This window comes from Barbus barbus (genome assembly GCF_936440315.1).
Source record: "Barbus barbus genome assembly, chromosome: 26".
NCBI classification, from domain to species: Eukaryota; Metazoa; Chordata; class Actinopteri; order Cypriniformes; family Cyprinidae; genus Barbus; species Barbus barbus.
In genome coordinates this window covers 18,290,899-18,309,417 of record NC_136754.1, presented here as the reverse complement: position 1 = coordinate 18,309,417, position 18,519 = coordinate 18,290,899, and the positions used below count along the sequence as shown (strand labels likewise).

Here is an 18,519-nt window from a genome sequence, read left to right as displayed (position 1 = left end):
GAATTCTGTTCTGATTTGTGAACAATATTTGAGAGAAATAGGCCTTCTGTGTACATAGAAAAAGTCTTAGATCTTTGAGTTCTGCTCATGAAAAATGGGGGCAAAAACAAAAGTCTTGCATTTATAATTTTGTTCAATGTATATTATCAGCCGTTTAAGCATGTGACAAGTTATATCATCAAGTTAAGTTTTCAGCAAAATGTTTGTGCAGAATCTCAAATATTTTCTTAAATAAAACAGACTTTTTTTAATCATTATAAAACTTTATCTCCAGATTTTAATAAAGTTTTGAATTCCAAAGATTCCGTGTGTTTTCATGACATGTTCAGATATTTGGACTTAAAAACAAGGAAATAAAACACATACAAAATGTAGCAGGATTGCATGTTGGGCATGTGTGAGCTGCCCAGTTTTTACACAGTTGAGTACCTTGTACTATGTAAACAACTGACTTACAGTAAGATCACCCACAAACAACTTCCTCATGAGCAATGCGAGTCTAAGATGCCTCTCATTACGGTCACAAAGATCAATAGTTAAAAGCTAAACATCACATCTAATACAGATGTAGCCTTGTTCTATATTTGGAAACAGAGTGTGACATCAATACCATTTTTCAAAGCATGTGACTACACTAAGAAATTTTGAGTTGGCTTTGTCAGTGACAGTAGTATTCGGAGGCCCGATAGGTTAGTCAGTGTTGGGTAAGTCAGCTTTGAGCGAGCTATCCATTGTTCTCTCTCAAATGCAGTGCAAATGTTTGTCTGAATGCCTCAGGAGTATAAAATGTGGCTAAAGGTGAGCCTGAGGGAAATAACGTGAGGTTTTCTCTGGTGAAATATGAGAGCTGGAATGCCCCTCACTGGCATTCGCTTATAATTACTCATCTTTCTCGGACTGTACGTGTAAGAGAAAACCTGGAATGTGTGAAACGGGCTGAAATCCAGTAGATGGTGCTTGCTGGAACCAACAAAAATTTCCCAAGGGCTTCACAAACCAAGCAAAACATGGTATTATATATTAATAGCTTTATTGTAAATGTATGAAATGTTTCAGAACATTCACATCTTTCACTGATTAAATAGAAGAGGTCAACCCTTGGCCATGTGTTTTGAACACATGAACTTTACTGAAGTGCTCTTTGGCATCAGTTCCTCGGCATTACATTCCAACACAACAAAACAATTGTACAAAATATATATTAATATTTACTTTGAATGACACCTTGACCAGCAAATGTGCCATTTAAGAGCGAACATGTTCAAAAAGAAAATACAAGAAAGCAAATCATAATACAATTGGTTTCCTCTCTAACAGTTCTTTTAGACTACTAGGTCTATACAATGTTTTTGTCTCGCACAACGTGACAGTGTTAAGCATGCCGATCCTAGAAAACCAATGTAAAAGAATAACTTTGCTGAAGGGCGTAGCAGTCATAAATAGAAAAACATGAGACAAATGTGATAACAATCGATAAAGGTGGGGTGGAAAAGATACATGCAAGAGCTTCAGTCTCAATTGAACTGGAATGTGGTGAAGTTACCACAGGTTTTCTGAGAGGAGGGACAATGTAATAGTGAGGACAATTTAGAAGTTTGAGTCCACACTCCTGTACGGGACGGCTGTAAATACCAAAACATATAGGATTCTCACCAGCAGCAAAAGTCTCTGTAATTCAGTTTACTGCCTTATGTCAAAACATGGCAGACTGGAGATGTAGTTTTAAGAGAAGAGCTCAGCTCCCTCTTTCACATGAGATTTTTGAGCAGCTCTGCTGTTTATCTGGACTCTTGCTTCACAACAGTATAGTGATGTGGTGTCATTTAATCTCTCCCAGAGCTCCTCAACATTTATTTTTGCAGGGCAGTTTGTCCAAGTGTTCTTCATTAAATGAAGATCTCCACTGCATCAGCCGTCACTTCATCCAGACCCTTGAAAAGGTCCACAGCAGATCGTGCTTTCTGGATGTTATCTATGAAAATTTTTAACAAATATTAATCACTTATCACAAAATGATGGATTACATCAGAAAAAAGCCATCAATGGTAGACCTATTTAAAAAGATCCCAAATGACTTTTTAACAAATAACTTTTAATCTTTGTCTCTCAATTAGTGTGTAATATTTTCAGTTACTTTCTCGTATCTCATATCACCCAGAAATGGCTAAAAGTTGACTCACCAGAGCTGGTCTCTGTCTGGGAGGTTTGATCTGTTGTCTGTTTCTCTAACAGAACTGGTTTAGGTTGTCCCGGAGCTGCTATCGTAGCGAGTGCCAAATGGGACGTACCAGTCACCTGGTCATTGGAATGACTCTTCCCTGGAAAAAGATCCATAAGAATTTGTAACAATTTTTCTCAGCTAATTTCTTGTTATTCTCAGAAATACTTAGCAGTGAACACCAATGATAGTAACTTTGATACTAACTTTACCAATAAGGAGTGAACACTAATGCTAATGTTAGTCAAACTATAATTTAGCTAGTAAAAGCTTAGATAGTAACTAGTAAAGGCTTAAATAAACACTGATTATCAGTGAACACTAACCTAACTAGTAAAAGTTAATTATTAGTAAACATCAATGCTAATGTTAGTTAAACACTAACTTAACTAGTAACTACTAACTAGCAGTGAACGTTAATGCTAAAGTTAGTCACAATATAAGTTAACTTAGCTAGCAACTAGTAAATCTTAATAACGTATCTAGTAAATGTTTAACTAGTTAACACTAATTAACAGTAAGCACTAATGGTAATGTTAGTCAGGCAACAACTACCGAATCTTAAGCAGTAAGCATAAATTAGCAGAGAACACTAATGCTAATTTTAGTGAAACACTAGTTTGGTAAAGTCTTGGCTAGTAAATGCTACTTAGCATTGACACTAACCTTTGGCCTGGGCAATGTGGGTGACCGTTGAATGAGCGATGGTGATGGAGGGCTCAGCACCTGACTCTCTCTTCTGCTCCTGCTGCAGCTTCTGCTTCAGGATGCTAATCACTGTGTCCTTCTGCAGGATTTGGGCATACAGGGCACGGATCCTGAAAACATATTAAACTTATGAGTCCTATACAATCTTAAAATCCAAAATGGATCATTAAACCCAACTGAAATGTATTTTTAAGTGCATTGAAGGTGGTTCTCTTACCTGTTTTCTACCTCCTGGTTCCTGTACTCAGATGATGGGAGCACCTCAATAAAGGAATGGCAGGGCGAATGGTTGATGATGGTATTGTCTCTGAAAAGTTTAGGAAGAAAGCAATTAGAAATTGGTTTAAAAAGCACAATATGCTCTGAAGATTTTGACACCGATCTCCTTTTTTTACCTCTGAGCTGCAGCAGTGGCAGCGGCATCCATTGCAAACTCCCTCATGGTCTTCTCCTCCAAGTATTTCTGTTCCCAGCGCATCTTGTCGGCCTCCAGCGACAGTATGCGTTCTTCTTTCTCCCGCAGAAGCTCTTGCAGTGTGGAGACACTCACGTGGGACGCGCTGCAGACTGGCTGCGGCTGCCGCTGTGGGCAAAGAAGAGCAAATAAAGTGTAAGATTGCTGCGATGTCCTGATCTGAAGTCTCAAGCTATTCTTAGCTTCACCAGAAGGAAACAGCCCTGAAATACAAGAAACATCTGAACAATTAAAAACAAAAACAAAGCAACGTTTTGTCTCAGTACCTGCTGATTTCGGAGGCTCCGCAGTTCCTGCTCCAGCCGTGTCCTCAGGCGTATTTCAAGCCCTTCTCTTTTCTCACAGGTCGCCTGCAGCTGAGTTAGAGCCCCCTGCAGACGCTCAACCTTCTCCACATACGCTCTCTTCCTCTGCAGCTCCGTCCACAGCTGCTGGCTGCGTGTCTGTGTGGACCTCAGTGCTGTCTCCAGGGCCTCGCTTCTGCGCTGATGGTTCTCCACTTCGTTACGCAGATGCTGAACCTCCTGCTCCAGATGTGCACACTGAAGCTGTTGCTCTTTATCTGTCAGAGAAGATTGAGAAACATTGAAAAATTTAGATGTTTGTTTGTAAATTAAATGGATATTAACAGGTCCATTGCTTTGAAAGCCACCATGCCAAGTTTAGGCACGTTCATGGGTGCTATTTGATATTTAAAAAGTGGCATGGATAGTGGCATTTTGGCTGTGATGTCACAATATGGCTCATCTATTTTTTTTATATTTAATATTTAAATTTATACATGATTTCTGTTTTGATAAATAACTATGTAATGTATTAAACTAGCAAAGTATTGGTTCAGTTCCAAACCATTCTTGTAGGGTAAATTTAAGTAATTAATTGAAATTGTTAACTAAACTATTAAAATTGTTTTCATTGATTGAAATACAACTGAAATTAAGAAAAATATACAGATTAGTACAGGCAACTAACTAATAAAATAAAAATAAATTAAAGCTAAAATAAATTAAAGTTAAAGCTAAATGGTTCTGCAACCATTGGTCTGTATTGTATTATATTATATTATTCTCTGTTGTGAGGAATTTCTTAAGTGATGGTGACCTTTGGACAGTCTTTGTAGCTTGTAGTCAGGTTCAAATGCAAGAACTGATGAAATGTGTACAAAGGAAAAGTATGTTGCTTTGGATAAAAGCATCTGCCAAAAGCATACATGTTTTCAGTACATACTAATCAATGATGTCCAGTCATAACAAGCATAGAGATTTATGTGAGAACGTGAGAAAGAAGCTGAAGGAATGTTTATGCAGGCCCTCTCCAGCACCACTCCCCGTTGACTTCCTGCTCAGGAATTCAATCGCAAAATCCAGAGCGCCTCATTTACGCAAGCGCTTAAGGAATGCAGAGGGAAGAAGAATCAGTGACCCACTCTCACTTTGACCCACATCCCGGAGCGTCAGACTATTTTGCTTATTTCCCATCAGTCACTGGAAAACTCATCATCATCTTCCCACTCTTTGCGAACAGCAAGTGATCGCTGAGCAGAACATTTCATTAATTGTCCATGTGAAGCAGACAAGAGCAGTGACAGTGGTTATCTGTCTCATCCAAAGCTAAAGTCACATCTGACATTTAATCCTCTTTTCTGACTGTTCAGATCAGCTAAGGCGCTGTTATGTGACTGAAATTCCTGCATTGGAATGTTCTAATTGGAAACACGTTCCCTCTTTAAGCAAAATGACTCAACAGAAAAACAGATCTTCACATTTGGAGTGCAACTCTGGATTAAGGAGTATCCAGAGCATGGGAAGCAGAAATGAGGTTTAATTTGGTCGTGTTCGTGAACTCACTCTGCAGAAGGAGCTTCTCAATAACATGCTGGTTCTGGTCAGCAGCTTCAGCTTCTTTTGCCGCTTGAATGCTTGAATGCTGCAGCCTCTTGATCTCAGCCATCAGCTTGTTTCTTAGCTCTTGCTCTAGAGTTTCTCTTTTAGCACAGCCCTTCATCAGAGTGTCGTAGGCCTCTGAGATCCTTTGGATCTCTTGTTCCAGCTGGAGGGAAAAGAAAAGACAATTACTGTAAATAGCAAGTCAGATGTGTCAATCTAACAATGACAACCTCAGAAATACTTAAAGATGGTGAGCAATCAGTGTTGCTGGTTATGATTAAAGGCACAGTTGCATTAGTGAAATTTTGTGGGCAAAAAAAAGGTCTATTGTCAATTGTGTAGAAATGCATAACGGAAGTCACAGAAGTCACTTTTAAAACTGTCTGCTTTCTGTTAGTCAGCATGCAAATTTACCAAACCATTTTGAAAACTAGCAAAATCTATGTACTGAACTTTTTCATCATCATTTGAAACTGGAGATTCCTATTGGACAGGTTTCGGCTCTTGAAAGTTTCATCAAGCAATTGTAAATATGACCGCTCCTTACATTCTTCAGAATATCTTCCTTTGTGTTCAGCAGAACAAAGAAATTCATACAGGTTTAGAACTACTTGAGGGTGAGTAAACGATGACAGAATTTTCATTTTTGGGTGAACTATCACTTTAAGAGCACAGAACAGAGGTGGTGTTCAGGAGTCCCATACAGAAAGACCAGGATGGCATTAACCATGACTCTATCATCCCAGGCATGTTTACACAAGGCAATGGCCTGATGGGTAAGCGCTCAAACCTGTGTAAGCAGCTCTACAGGAAATTAAGTTTCCACAATATATTTATATATTGCAGAACCTTAATATATTTATTTATAATTATATAATTATATATTATATAATACATTTATTATTAATATATTTAACTTATGTCAAAATTTGGTAATTCTGTGTGTTGTCTGAGCTTTGGTCCACTGAGGGGTACCTATAACCTGTTATAAGACCCATATAGTCATTTTCCAAATTTGTTCACAAAAAGTACATTTCAGAGTCATGTGCTTTTACCTTCTGAATTCTGAGGGCCTTCTCGGTGTGTCCCTCTAGCTCCTGTTTCAGTCTTTTATTCTCATTCATGAGCATTTCCAGTTGATTTCGACTGCAAGCCGTGACCTCCCTGCCAGCAGGGGGAGATGTGGAGAGTCTATGGCAAGTCTCTGGTGTTTGAAGTCTGCACAAGGTAATAATCATCATGTTAGATAAAAAAACTAAACTATCAGATTCAGTTAATCTTAGTACATTAGTGTAGTTGGATAACAAACTACATCAGCACATACTGCATACTCAGCCATAGCATCAGCCAACAGACAGTTAGTCATAATGACACATCCTTTAAAGTACGTCAGAACTGGAGGAAATGCATATACTGTGTTACCAAATCAAATGTCAGCTGTGGTTAAGTGTAAATTTTGCAGTTGTTACCTGTTGTGCTGGGAATTAAATGGTGGTGGTGCTTTGTAGTAATGTTCATACTCCGCTGCTTGTTGTGCAGGAAAGGGGTATTCGGTATAAGGAACCTGCTTATTGTACTCCAGTCCTTGCTGGCTGTATTGTAAGTGCTGGTTTGCATGATATCCATGCATCTGAGGGTAACTGGCAGAACATGTTGCAGGCATTTTATTGCGATCTACTGAAAACTGCAGAAGCCGCTCACTGAGTGACCGTACATGGCCTCGCTTCGGGTCCCAGCTGTCTTCCTCCTCACAGGGCTTCGGCATGGTTTCACTATCCTGTAGTGAGTAGCCCCTGTGTGGTTGGCACCACTGGGAGGCCAAAAACTGAGACTGAGCCTTGGCCTGTTCATAGGTGGGCAGCTCCTCTCCGCAGTGTGGGTATGTTGTGTAGTTCTCAGAGTGCTGATAGTCGACCTGATGCTCTTGACCTTGGGGTTCTTGGCGCGCAGAGAGCTGAGGAGACTGGGGCTCCTCCTGGCTGAGGCTCTCAGATGAAGATTGTGAAGAACCAGCCCCTCCGCTGCCACCCCCAACACCTCCTCGTTGCAGGGCCTGCTGCTGGATGGCCAGGAGTGTGTGGGCATCTGTGGGGTTTCCATAGCGAAGCTGCTCTTGGATTAGTCTGTGCAGGACAGTGCCAGATGCTTCTTCACCTCTCATTTTATTTAATGGAGACGAGTATTTATGATCTGAACTGGACCTGGAGGGCAAGAGACCGAGCCAAGAAAAGATTATGATAGATAGATAGTAATAAAGGTTTAAGAGCTGTATTATATTTTTTTATATTTTTTAAATGCTCTATTATTTTATTATAATAGACTATTATCATCAGTTTAGAGAAAGTGTCATATTAAGCAACAGTATAAAAAGATAAAAATAAGATAAGATAAAATAAAATAAATCTAAGCCATCTTTACACTGTAAAAATTTTGTCACCAAAAATTATCTTAATTTGGCAACATGTTTTAAGTTTGCTTAAATCAAATAATAAGCAAATATTTAATGACAATATATTTTAATAAACCAACTAAATTAACTTTCACCTATGATAGGGACAGGTCAGCCATATCCACTTTGTACCATATAGTTAAAATTAAAAAGAAGAAGAACAACAACAACCGCAATAATAATAATCATAATAATAATGTAAACAACTATATAAATAATTACGTCAAATAATTACAAAAAATATAAAGAATAATAGCAATTCCAAAATAAAACCAAAACAACACATTCCATTTACCAACAACTATTCAAAAAAAAAAAAAAAAAAAAAGATCATCCAGACATGCAGCACGCTCACAGAAGCTCAATGTGAAATCGTCATTATTCCTATTAATACGTCCCGTCCCGAGCGAATTAAACGCAATAAACTTGATACAATTTTGTCTAACTTTTACTCAGCAACAATGTATCGTCCCCAACTCTATTCGGATTAATCGTTGTTTGTTACACATTAAGTTTCATATATTCGCTTTGCTGCCGATTAAGGCACTACTGAACTCGCGCGCTGCTATTGATTATTAAACTGTAGAATGAACATTAACGATTAACTTACCAACTAAAACTTTCATTCCACACGGATTCTGTTAATGGCATGTGTAATAATCCAAGTAATCCAACTAATGTCTTCTGTGTGTGTTTTATCTCCTAGTTGTGTTCAGGTCTGGTTGGGTTATGAGCTAGTAGGCGCGCGCTCTGCTCTCATATAAATAACTGAGCGCGCCTGGAATGATCGGAATGTGTGAGCTCAGGGATCAAAAGTGAAAAGAGAGAAAAAGAGCCATTTAACCCAGCAGCTGCAGTTCCGTTTACATCCACCGGGGCTCTTACAGCAGCTACGAGCGCTCAGGTTTTCACCGTGGTTTTCACTGAAAGTCCTGTAATTTAAGAAAACGGCCCATTTGTGGTCGAAGTAAATCCATGGCAACATAAAGCCTTGTTTTACTACAGAGAAGCTGAGCAGTGATGTCACATTAACAGAGAAAAGGTGTCAAAAGGTGTGACCCAATCTGAAAGGTATGCAAACGTGTTGACACAAGATCTTTGTATGTTAGCTAAGTTTTCACTTACGTTTTTACCTTCACAGTTTTAATGTGTCTGTTCTGTCTTTTCTTTGTACTGAAAAGTAAGCTTTGCCATCACAGAATTAAGTAGCCTACTTAAAAAAAAAAAAAAATCAGTTCAATTAGAAAAGAGTTATTTTCAATTATAATATTAGCCTTTCACAACATTAATGTTTTTTTAATCTGTAGTTTTTAAGAAATATCATGAGCAAACGTGGAAGGCCAAAAAAATTAAATCATCTACTGTCCCAAAATAGAACAGTGTACCTTCACCTTGGTCACCTCTAGTTTATTTCAATAGTCTAAAACAAGTCACCAGCAGGAAACAGAGAGGTAACACCCTGCTATGGCTATTATCTATTATCTATGAATCCTTAGATTCATCTTAACTAAAGCCATAATAAATGGGCATGGGTGGAATTCCACAGAGTGAACAGCAGGAATTGTTTAATCAGTCGGGTTAGACTGTATGTTGAGATCAAGCAGCAGATTTCTGATGGAAGGGCACAAGGCAAAGAACATGATGTTTAAAATAACCAGGAAAACTTCATTTGCTCTTAGGTTATGATATTGAGCAATCCTTTATACACATTCCCCTCTTGATTAAACTGATAGCAGGGTATTTCCAACCAGACACTCTCAGACAGTGAGTCAATGGGAAAAAGGCATGTGTTGGACATGTGACTACTTGATTGCAGGTGTGAATGAAGGAAGCAGTCACTGGCAAGTCTGTACAAATCTATCAAAATTTTAGTCTTCCTCAAAATCATTCAAACAAAATGGGAAGACATCAAAGCACCTCCATCTGACACTCCTCAGTAAAAGCCAACCTGCTTTGTTTTTCTCCAACAACGCCTTTGGGAGCCAAACTGGAATATCTCCATTCCTTCAACCTCCACCCTGATATCTTAAACCTCAGAGTTATAAACTACCATATGGGCTTTTTAGAAGAATCACAAGACTTAGAATAGAAGACAACTGAAAGAAGAAAATACAGACAGAATTAAACTCAGCACAACAGGGATCAGATGTGGTTGTTTGGGTCATTCATAGCAGGCTCTTGGTATGGGGGACTAGAGAGGATGCTCTATTCTCATCACAATTCTGCCTTTATTGGCCCCAAATGGCCTGGCATATTTTCATGGTGCATTTGTGATTTAAGATGCGATTGAAGCATGAGCCACTGAGACAGCCTACAATGAACTAAGTTGTTTACAGACCTCCACTGCTCCAGGCCACTTTATCTAGAACTCTATTAAGACAAGCCTTTGATATCAGTATAAATATGTCTTCAAAGACAACCGAATATTTTTTTTTAAATAATTTATTAACCTGATCTATTTAAACACATTAACAGGAACATTGTATGTGTCCTCACTAGTCCTCACTAGCTCATAAATCGGAAAAATCATGATTAGATTTAAATCTAATAATGTGCATATATATATATATATGCATGTTTCTGTGAGGGTTAGGTTTAAGGGTTGGGTTAGGATGTAGAAAATATCATTAACCTGATATAAAAACAAAAATGTCCCCATTTAGCTACCCTGTTAAAAAAACAAAACAAAAAAAAAACAGCATATGCTGGTTAGTTTTGAAGCATTCTGGTTTGAGCTGGTTTAAGCTGGTCCTGGAGCTAGTGTGTAAGTTTTTTCCTATGTCACTGGTTCTGCTGTTAGTTAAAAATATGTGTAGCTACAAGCCTCCAGTCTCGATTATTAATTTTCTAAATTTCATAACCGAACTAGCAATGACGTCTTGGGCAATATTGAAAAGTTACTAGAGTAACAAGGAGGCAGCATAATTGTGTGATACAGCTTTTATACAATCACTATTTTCAAAACACTGTTTGCTTCCAGGATAAATTCATGGTCACATTAGACTTGGAGCATGCAAAATTTATTTAAATACTGCAGCGGTTGTAAGATGTCGTCAAACTCTGACTTTTTTTAAACCTATGTAATATATCCAAAATGTAACAATGTGCTTTACTGCAACACTGCAAATCTGCAGATTTAAAGTTTCCTGTCTTTTAATTCAGCTATACATGAAGTATCAGTCTTCTGTTGGTCACACAACTTCATGTGATGCGAATTTGCAGGTCAGCATTCACCAAACTTTGGAATGCAGCAAAATTCGTATATAAACATGTAATTTGCATGTGTATGATTGGAAGTCAAGGGAATGAAAAGTGTAGTTTTAGCTCTCTTGATTCTGTGTTTTTAAACAAATTGGTGGAGTGAATGATTCAATGGTAAGAAAGTTTTTTTTTTTAAATTCCTGAATTAATCATAATTTTTGGAAGAATCATTTATATCTGATTCAGTGGTTCACTTACTATTCACACAGATTTTCACAACAATCTGTGGTACTGTGAATGTATGAGGCTGACTGGGAATGAGAAATAAATAGACATGCTGCTTTAGAAGATGGAGTGTTTTATACAAACACAAAACTAACAAAAGAACAGAATAAATTCTGCCCAGGATTTGTATAAAAGAAATCACAGAACCTTATACATGGAGGGAAAAAATATTTGAGCCCCTGCTGATTTGCCCACTGACAAAGAAATTATCAGTCTATAATTTTAATGGCAGGATGAAAAAAAGTTGAAATATCACTTTAATGAGTGAAATAAGTATTTGACCCCTTCGCAAAACATGCCTTAGTACTTGGTGGCAAAACCCTTGCTGACAATCACAGTTCAGACGTTTCTTGTCATTGGTCACCAGGTTTGCACACATCTCAGGAGGGATTTTGTCCCACTCCTTTTTGCAGATCCTCTCCAAGTCATTAAGGTTTTGAGGCTGATGTTTAGCAACTCGAACCTTCAGCTCCCTCCACAGATTTTCTGTGGGATTAAGGTCTGGAGACTGGCTAGGCCACTCCAGGACCTTAAAGCGTTGCTCCACCCCAAAATGAAAATTTTGTCATTAATCACTTAATCCCATGTCGTTCCAAACCAAACAAAAAGCTTCATTCGTCTTCGGAACACAATTTAAGATATTTTGGATGAAAAGGCTTGTGACTGTCGGGAGGCTTGTGGGGAGGCTTGTGACTGTCCCATTGACTGCCAAGTAAATAACACTGTGAAGGCCCAGAAAAGTATGAAAGGCATCGTCAAAATAGTCCATCTGCCATCAGTGGTTGAATCTGAACTTTATGAAGCGACAAGAATACTTTTTGTATGCGAAGAAAATAAATGTGTTCTTCTTTGTTCTTTTACACTTTGATTTGAACAAAAACAGCGTATCTGTGTGGTGCGGCTGACACAGAACAGCATGCACTATTTGCGTCCAGCGGATATTCTCCAAAATGGCACTACGGTGATGCAGATGAGCTGGTGGACCTTGCGGGCGCTGCAGGATTTCAGTCCTTCACGGTCTAGTGTGTTACCAATTGTTTTCTTGGTGACTATGGTCCCAGCTGCCTTGAGATCATTGACAAGATCCTCCCGTGTAGTTCTGGGCTGATTCCTCACCATTCTCATGATCATTGAAACTCCACGAGGTGAGATCTTGCATGGAGCCCCAGTCCGAGGGAGACTGACAGTTATTTTGTGTTTCTTCCATTTGCGAATAATCGCACCAACTGTTGTCCCCTTCTCACCAAGCTGCTTGGTGATGGTCTTGTAGCCCATTCCATCCTTGTGTAGGTCTACAATCTTGTCCCTGACATCCTTGGACAGCTCTTTGGTCTTGGCCATGGTGGAGAGTTTGGAATCTGATTGATTGATTGCTTCTGTGGACAGGTGGCTTTTATACAGGTAACAAACTGAGATTAGGAGCACATCCCTTTAAGAGAGTGCTCCTAATCTCTGCTCCTTACCTGTATAAAAGACACCTGGAAGCCAGAAATCTTGCTGATTGATAGGGGATCAAATACTTATTTTACTCATTAAAATGCAAATCAATTTATAAATATTTTTAAATGTTTTTTTTTTTTTTTTGTTATTCTGTCTCTCACTGTTCAAATAAAAATACCATAAAAATCATAGACTGATCATTTTTTTGTCAGTGGGCAAACGTACAAAATCAGCAGGGGATTCGTCAGTTGGTGGTGGTGATAATATTTCAGTATGTCTTTGTGTGAATGGGATCATTTGCACCCTCTCTCACAGTGTCATTAGACACAATTAGTCTTATCTACAACATTCCTCACCTCTGGTGTCCCACGTTAAAATTCTTCTCATGACTCGCTGACAAGCCATAAATATGGAATGAGCAGCAAGACCGCTTGTTCATTCCACACATACAGGTGCATCTCAATAAATTAGAATGTTGTGAAAATGTTTTTTCTTGTAAGTTATTTCAAAAAGTGAAAATTTCATATATTTTAGATTCACTGCATGTAAAGTAAAACATTTCAAAAGTTTTTTGTTTTAATTTTGATGATTAGAGTTTACAGCTCATGAAAGTCAAAAATCAGTATCTCAAAATATTAGAATATTTACATTTGAGTTTCAATTAATGACCATTCCTACATTATAAATTCCGGGTATCTCTTGTTCTTTAAAACCACAATAATGGAGAAGACTGCTGACTTGGCAATGATCCAGAAGACGAACATTGACACCCTCCACCTAGAGGGTAAGTCACAGAGGGTCATTACTGAAAGGTGTGGCTGTTTACAGAGTGCTGTATCAAAGCATATTAAATGCAAAGTTGACTGGAAGGAAGAATTTGGGTAGGAACAACAGGGATGACTGCAAGCTTGAGAATACTGTCAAGCAAAGCTGATTCAAACACTTGTGAGAGCTTCACAAGGAGTGGACTGAAGCTGGAGTCAGTGCATCAAGAGTCACCATGCTCAGACATCTTCAGGAAACAACGTCTGAACCAGAGACAATGTCAGAAGCATCTTACCTGGGCTGTGGAGAAAAAGAACTGGACTGTTGCTCAGTGGTCCAAAGTCCTCTTTTCATATGAAAGTAAATTTTGCATTTAATTTGGAAATCAAGGTCCCAGAGTCTGGAAGAAGAGTGGAGAGGTACAGAATCCATGTTGCTTGAAGCCCAGTGTGAAGTTTCCACAGTCAGTGATGATATGGGCTACCATGTCATCTCAGAATCAGAATCAGAATCAGAATGGGCTTTATTGGCCAAGTATGTTTACACATACAAGGAATTTCTTGTAGTGACAGAAGCTCCACAGTGCAACAGAAAGACAGCAACAGGACAGGAGGACACAGATAATAAAAGAATAACAACAATTAACCAAAAGGCAATGTACAAGGCAGCAAAAACACAATATATAATATAGACAACTATGTATGTACAGGTCAAGTATGTGCAAATTAGAAATGAGAAAATAAAATTAGTGAGTGTGGTGAATGGATAGTGTATTATAGTTGTGTGTTCCACGTTTATTGTGGAGTGTTCATGAGATGGATTTCCTGAGGGAAGAAACTGTTCACGTGTCTGTTCGTTCTGGTGCACAGAGCTCTGTAGCGTCGACCAGACGGTAACAGATCAAAGAGAGAGCGTACTGGGTGTGAGGGGTCCAGAGTGATTTTACCAGCCCTTTTGCTCACTCTGGATAAGTACAGTTCTTGGAGAGTGGGGAGGGTTGTACCAATGATTCGCTCAGCAGTCCAGACTACCCTCCATAGTCTTCTGAGGTCAGATTTGGTAGCTGAGCTGAACCAGACAGTTATAGAAGTGCAGAGGATGGATTCATTGATGGCAGAGTAGAACTGTTTCAGCAGCTCCTGTGGCAGGTTGAACTTCCTCAGCTGGCGAAGAAAGTACAGCCTCTGCTGGGCCTTCCTGACAATGGAGTCAATGTGAATCTCCCACTTCAGGTCCTGAGAGATGGTGGTGCCCAGGAATCTGAATGACTCCACTGCAGTCACGGTGCTGTTCCTGATGGTGAGTGCAGGGGGTTTTCTCCTGAAGTCCACTATCATCTCCACAGTTTTGAGCGTGTTAAGCTCCAGGTTGTAAAGACTGCACCAGACAGACAGCTCCCCAAACTCCTGTCTGTAAGCAGACTCGTCACCATCCAGGATGAGGCCGATCAGTGTGGTGTCGTCTGCGAACTTCATGAGCTTGACAGAGGGGTCTTTAGATGTGCAGTCATAGGTGTAGAGGGAGAAGAGCAGTGGGGAGAGAACGCAGCCCTGAGGAGCTCCAGTGCTGATGGTACGAGTGCTGGATGTGAATTTACCAAGCTTTACTAGCTGCTGTCTGTCTGTCAGGAAGCTGTTGATCCACTGACAGACAGAGGTGGGGACGGAGAGCTGAGTTAGTTTATTTTGAAGGGTTTCCGGGATAATGGTGTTAAAAGCAGAGCTGAAGTCCACAAACAGGATCCTCACATAAGTCCCTGGTCTGTCCAGATGCTGCAGGATGAAGTGCAGTCCCATGTTGACTGCATCATCCACAGACCTGTTTGCTCTGTAGGCAAACTGCAGGGGGTCCAGTAAGGGTCCAGTGATATCCTTCAGCCAAAACCAGTCTTTCAAATGATTTCATGGCTACAGACATTAGGGCCACAGGTCTGTAGTCATTAAGGCCAGTAATTTTGGGTGTATTTGGGACGGGATGATGGTGGAGCGTTTGAAGCAAGAGGGGACTTTGCATAGCTCCAGTGATCTGTTGAACATCTGTGTGAAGATGGGGGCCAGCTGATCAGCACAGGTTTTTAGGCAAGCTGGTGACACACCATCTGGGCCTGGTGCTTTCCTTCTTTTGTTCTTCCTGAAGACCTGGCACACATCTTCTTCGCTGATTTGAATCGTAGGTGTGGGGGAGAGAGGGGTTGCTGGAGGTGTGAATGGTTGTGTGGAGAGGTGTTCAGGGCGGGTGTGGGGTGATCTTTCAAAACGACAATAAAAGTCGTTCAGGTCGTCTGCCAGGTGTTGATTCTCCGGAGTGCTGGGGGATGGTGACTTGTAACTGGTGATATCCTTCATTCCTCTCCACACTGAAACAGGATCACTGGAAGATATTTTTTTCCTGAGCTTGTCAGAATAATTCCTCTTTGCCACTCTGATCTCCTTTTCCAGTGTGTATTTGGCCTGTTTTTACAAGACTTTATCCCCCTTTCTGTAAGCATCTTCTTTGGTCTGACGGAGCTGTCTGAGTTTTGCAGTGAACCATGGTTTGTCATTGTTGTAGATTAGATGAGTCCTGTTAGGAATGCATATATCCTCACAGAAACTGATATAAGATGTTACAGTCTCTGTGAGCTCGTCCAGATCGATGGCAGCGGCTTCAAAAACAGTCCAATCAGTGAGGTCGAAACAGGCTTGTAGATCCCGCTCTGTTTCGTTAGTCCATCTTTTAACAGATCTTAATACAGGCTTTGCAGACTTAAGTTTCTGCCTGTAGGACAGAATAAGATGAACCAAACAGTGATCAGAGAGTCCTAAAGCTGCTCGTGGAACCGAGTGATATGCGTCCTTTATCACTGTGTAACAGTGATCCAATATATTACTGTCTCTGGTGGGACATGTGATGTGCTGTCTGTATTTTGGCAGTTCGCGGGAGAGATTTGCTTTATTAAAGTCCCCGAGAATTATTAAAACAGAGTCCGGGTGTTGTTGCTCACTCTCTGTGATCATATCAGCGAGTTTCTGTAAAGCTGTGCTCATGTACACTTGTGGTGGAATGTAAACACTCACGAGAATGAACGAGCAGAACTCCTGCGGCGAATAGAACGGCTTGCAGTTAATGAAGAGCATTTCTAGATCTGAACAGCACATCTTCTTTAACACAGTTACATCTGTACACCACCTCTCATTGATGTAAAAGCACGTCCCGCCGCCGCGCGATTTCCCCGTTGATTCTTGCGTCCCGATCTGCTCTGATCAGCTGGTAATTAGGCAGATGTAACACGCTGTCCGGTATGTCGCCATTCAGCAAGGTTTCCATGAAACACAGAGCAGCAGAGTTAGAAAAGTCCTTGTTTGTTCGGGAGAGCAGAATCTGCTGGTGTTGGTCCATTGTGTTTTCAGAAGTCCACAGTCAACGCAGCCATCTACCAGGAAATTTTAGAGCGCTTCATGCTTTTGTCAAGAGGAAGATGAGAGACACCAGACCCAATCAGGTTCAGATGACCTGAAGGCCGCTATCAAAGCAACCTGGGCTTCCATACCACCTCAGCAGTGCCACAAACTGATCACCTCCATGCCACGCCGAATTGAGGCAGTAATTAAAGCAAAAGGAGCCCCCTACCAAGTATTGAGTACATATACAGTAAATGAACATACTTTCCAGAAGACCAACAATTAATAAATTTTTTTTTATTTCTTTATTGGTTTTATGAAGTATTCTAATTTGTTGAGATAGTGAATTGGTGGGTTTTTGTTAAATGTGAGCCTAAATCGTCACAATTAAAAGAACCAAAGAGTTAAACTACTTCAGTCTGTGTGCAATGAATTTATTTAATACACGAGTTTCACAATTTGAGTTGAATTACTGAAATAAATTAACTTTTCCATGACATTCTAATTTATTGAGATGCACCTGTAGGTTCATACTCTGATTTTTCTTGAGAATTACGAATTGCTCCATAAAATCCAATAGGGACTTGCAATTGAATGAAAATACATGACATGGGAAGTGAAAAGCCATATAACACAATTACAGATGGAGTTGGTGCAGATCCCCTAAATAGTTTTGGACTGGATCAGGAGAATGCCGTTTATTCATGTGAGTCCCTGCTTTAACCGGCCATGTGCCCCTGAGCAAATAGCTGCCCCCACTCCTGCTGATCCAGCACATAGCTCACACTCAGTGGTTTTGCCCACCAAGGTGATGGAGGACAAGAGGAAGAAGGATATTTATAGAGTAGACCCTAAAGGTTTATGAACAGCTACTGTGCACATTTGACTAAATGTAACACAATTATAACAAAATAAATAGCACAAATACACACTGTAAAAAATTTAAATTAAATATGGGTTTGAGTGAACAATCTGTCTAACTTTAAAAAATAGATGTACTAGTAGCGATGAAGTTTACTAGACTGAAAAAAAAAGTCTAAATCTCTCTTTAAAATGTATTTAGCTGACTATTTTCTTATTCAACTCACCAAGTGTATATATACATTTTTATATATACACAGAAGTATATATATTTCTTTTGTAAATGTCATTTATTTAGTAATGTAATTACTTTACTTTTTTAATGTAATTTATTCTTGTGATGGGATAACAGCCATTACTCCAGTTTTCAGTGTCACATGATCCTTTAGAAATCATTCTGATATGCTGATTTTCTGCTCATAAAACACTTGTTGTTATTTTCAGTATTGAAATTGTGATACATAGGCCTATATTATTCAGGATTATTTGATGTATACAGAGTTCAAAGCAACAGTATTTATTTAAAAGTACATTTTTGTAACATTATAAATGTCTTAGCTGCCACTTTTGATCAATTTAATGAACCCTCGCTGAATAAAAGTATTATTTTCTTTCCAAAAAACAAACAAACATATATACAGTATTTAAACGTTAAGAATCAGTAAGTTTTCATTTTTAATTAATATTTTTTAATTGTAGTTTTATTACCTCCTGGGCATGACATAAGCTACGTTACATACTCCACAAAATTTGCCAATGAAAGTTGTTCAGTGTTTACAGGTGAGTTTCTTGTAGTGTTCAGCACTACATGAATCATCTTTTTATCTTTAATGGTGCTTGCATGCTGATAA

At 39.3% G+C, this 18,519-nt stretch overlaps 1 protein-coding gene across 1 annotated transcript; it reads right to left on the bottom strand.

The window, feature by feature from the left end:
• Window positions 1-1,009: 1,009 nt before the first annotated feature.
• Window positions 1,010-8,516, bottom strand: LOC306845671 (angiomotin-like 2b). Its single transcript, XM_079378598.1, has 10 exons — window positions 8,347-8,516; window positions 6,757-7,488; window positions 6,343-6,505; window positions 5,249-5,450; window positions 3,668-3,963; window positions 3,322-3,509; window positions 3,144-3,233; window positions 2,885-3,036; window positions 2,181-2,318; window positions 1,010-1,972 (listed from the first exon to the last, which is right to left on the bottom strand). Exons 1-10 carry the CDS (start codon window positions 8,385-8,387, stop codon window positions 1,887-1,889), a joined length of 2,088 nt encoding a protein of 695 aa, XP_079234724.1. The 5' UTR covers window positions 8,388-8,516; the 3' UTR covers window positions 1,010-1,886.
• Between the last annotated feature and the right edge of the window lie 10,003 nt (window positions 8,517-18,519).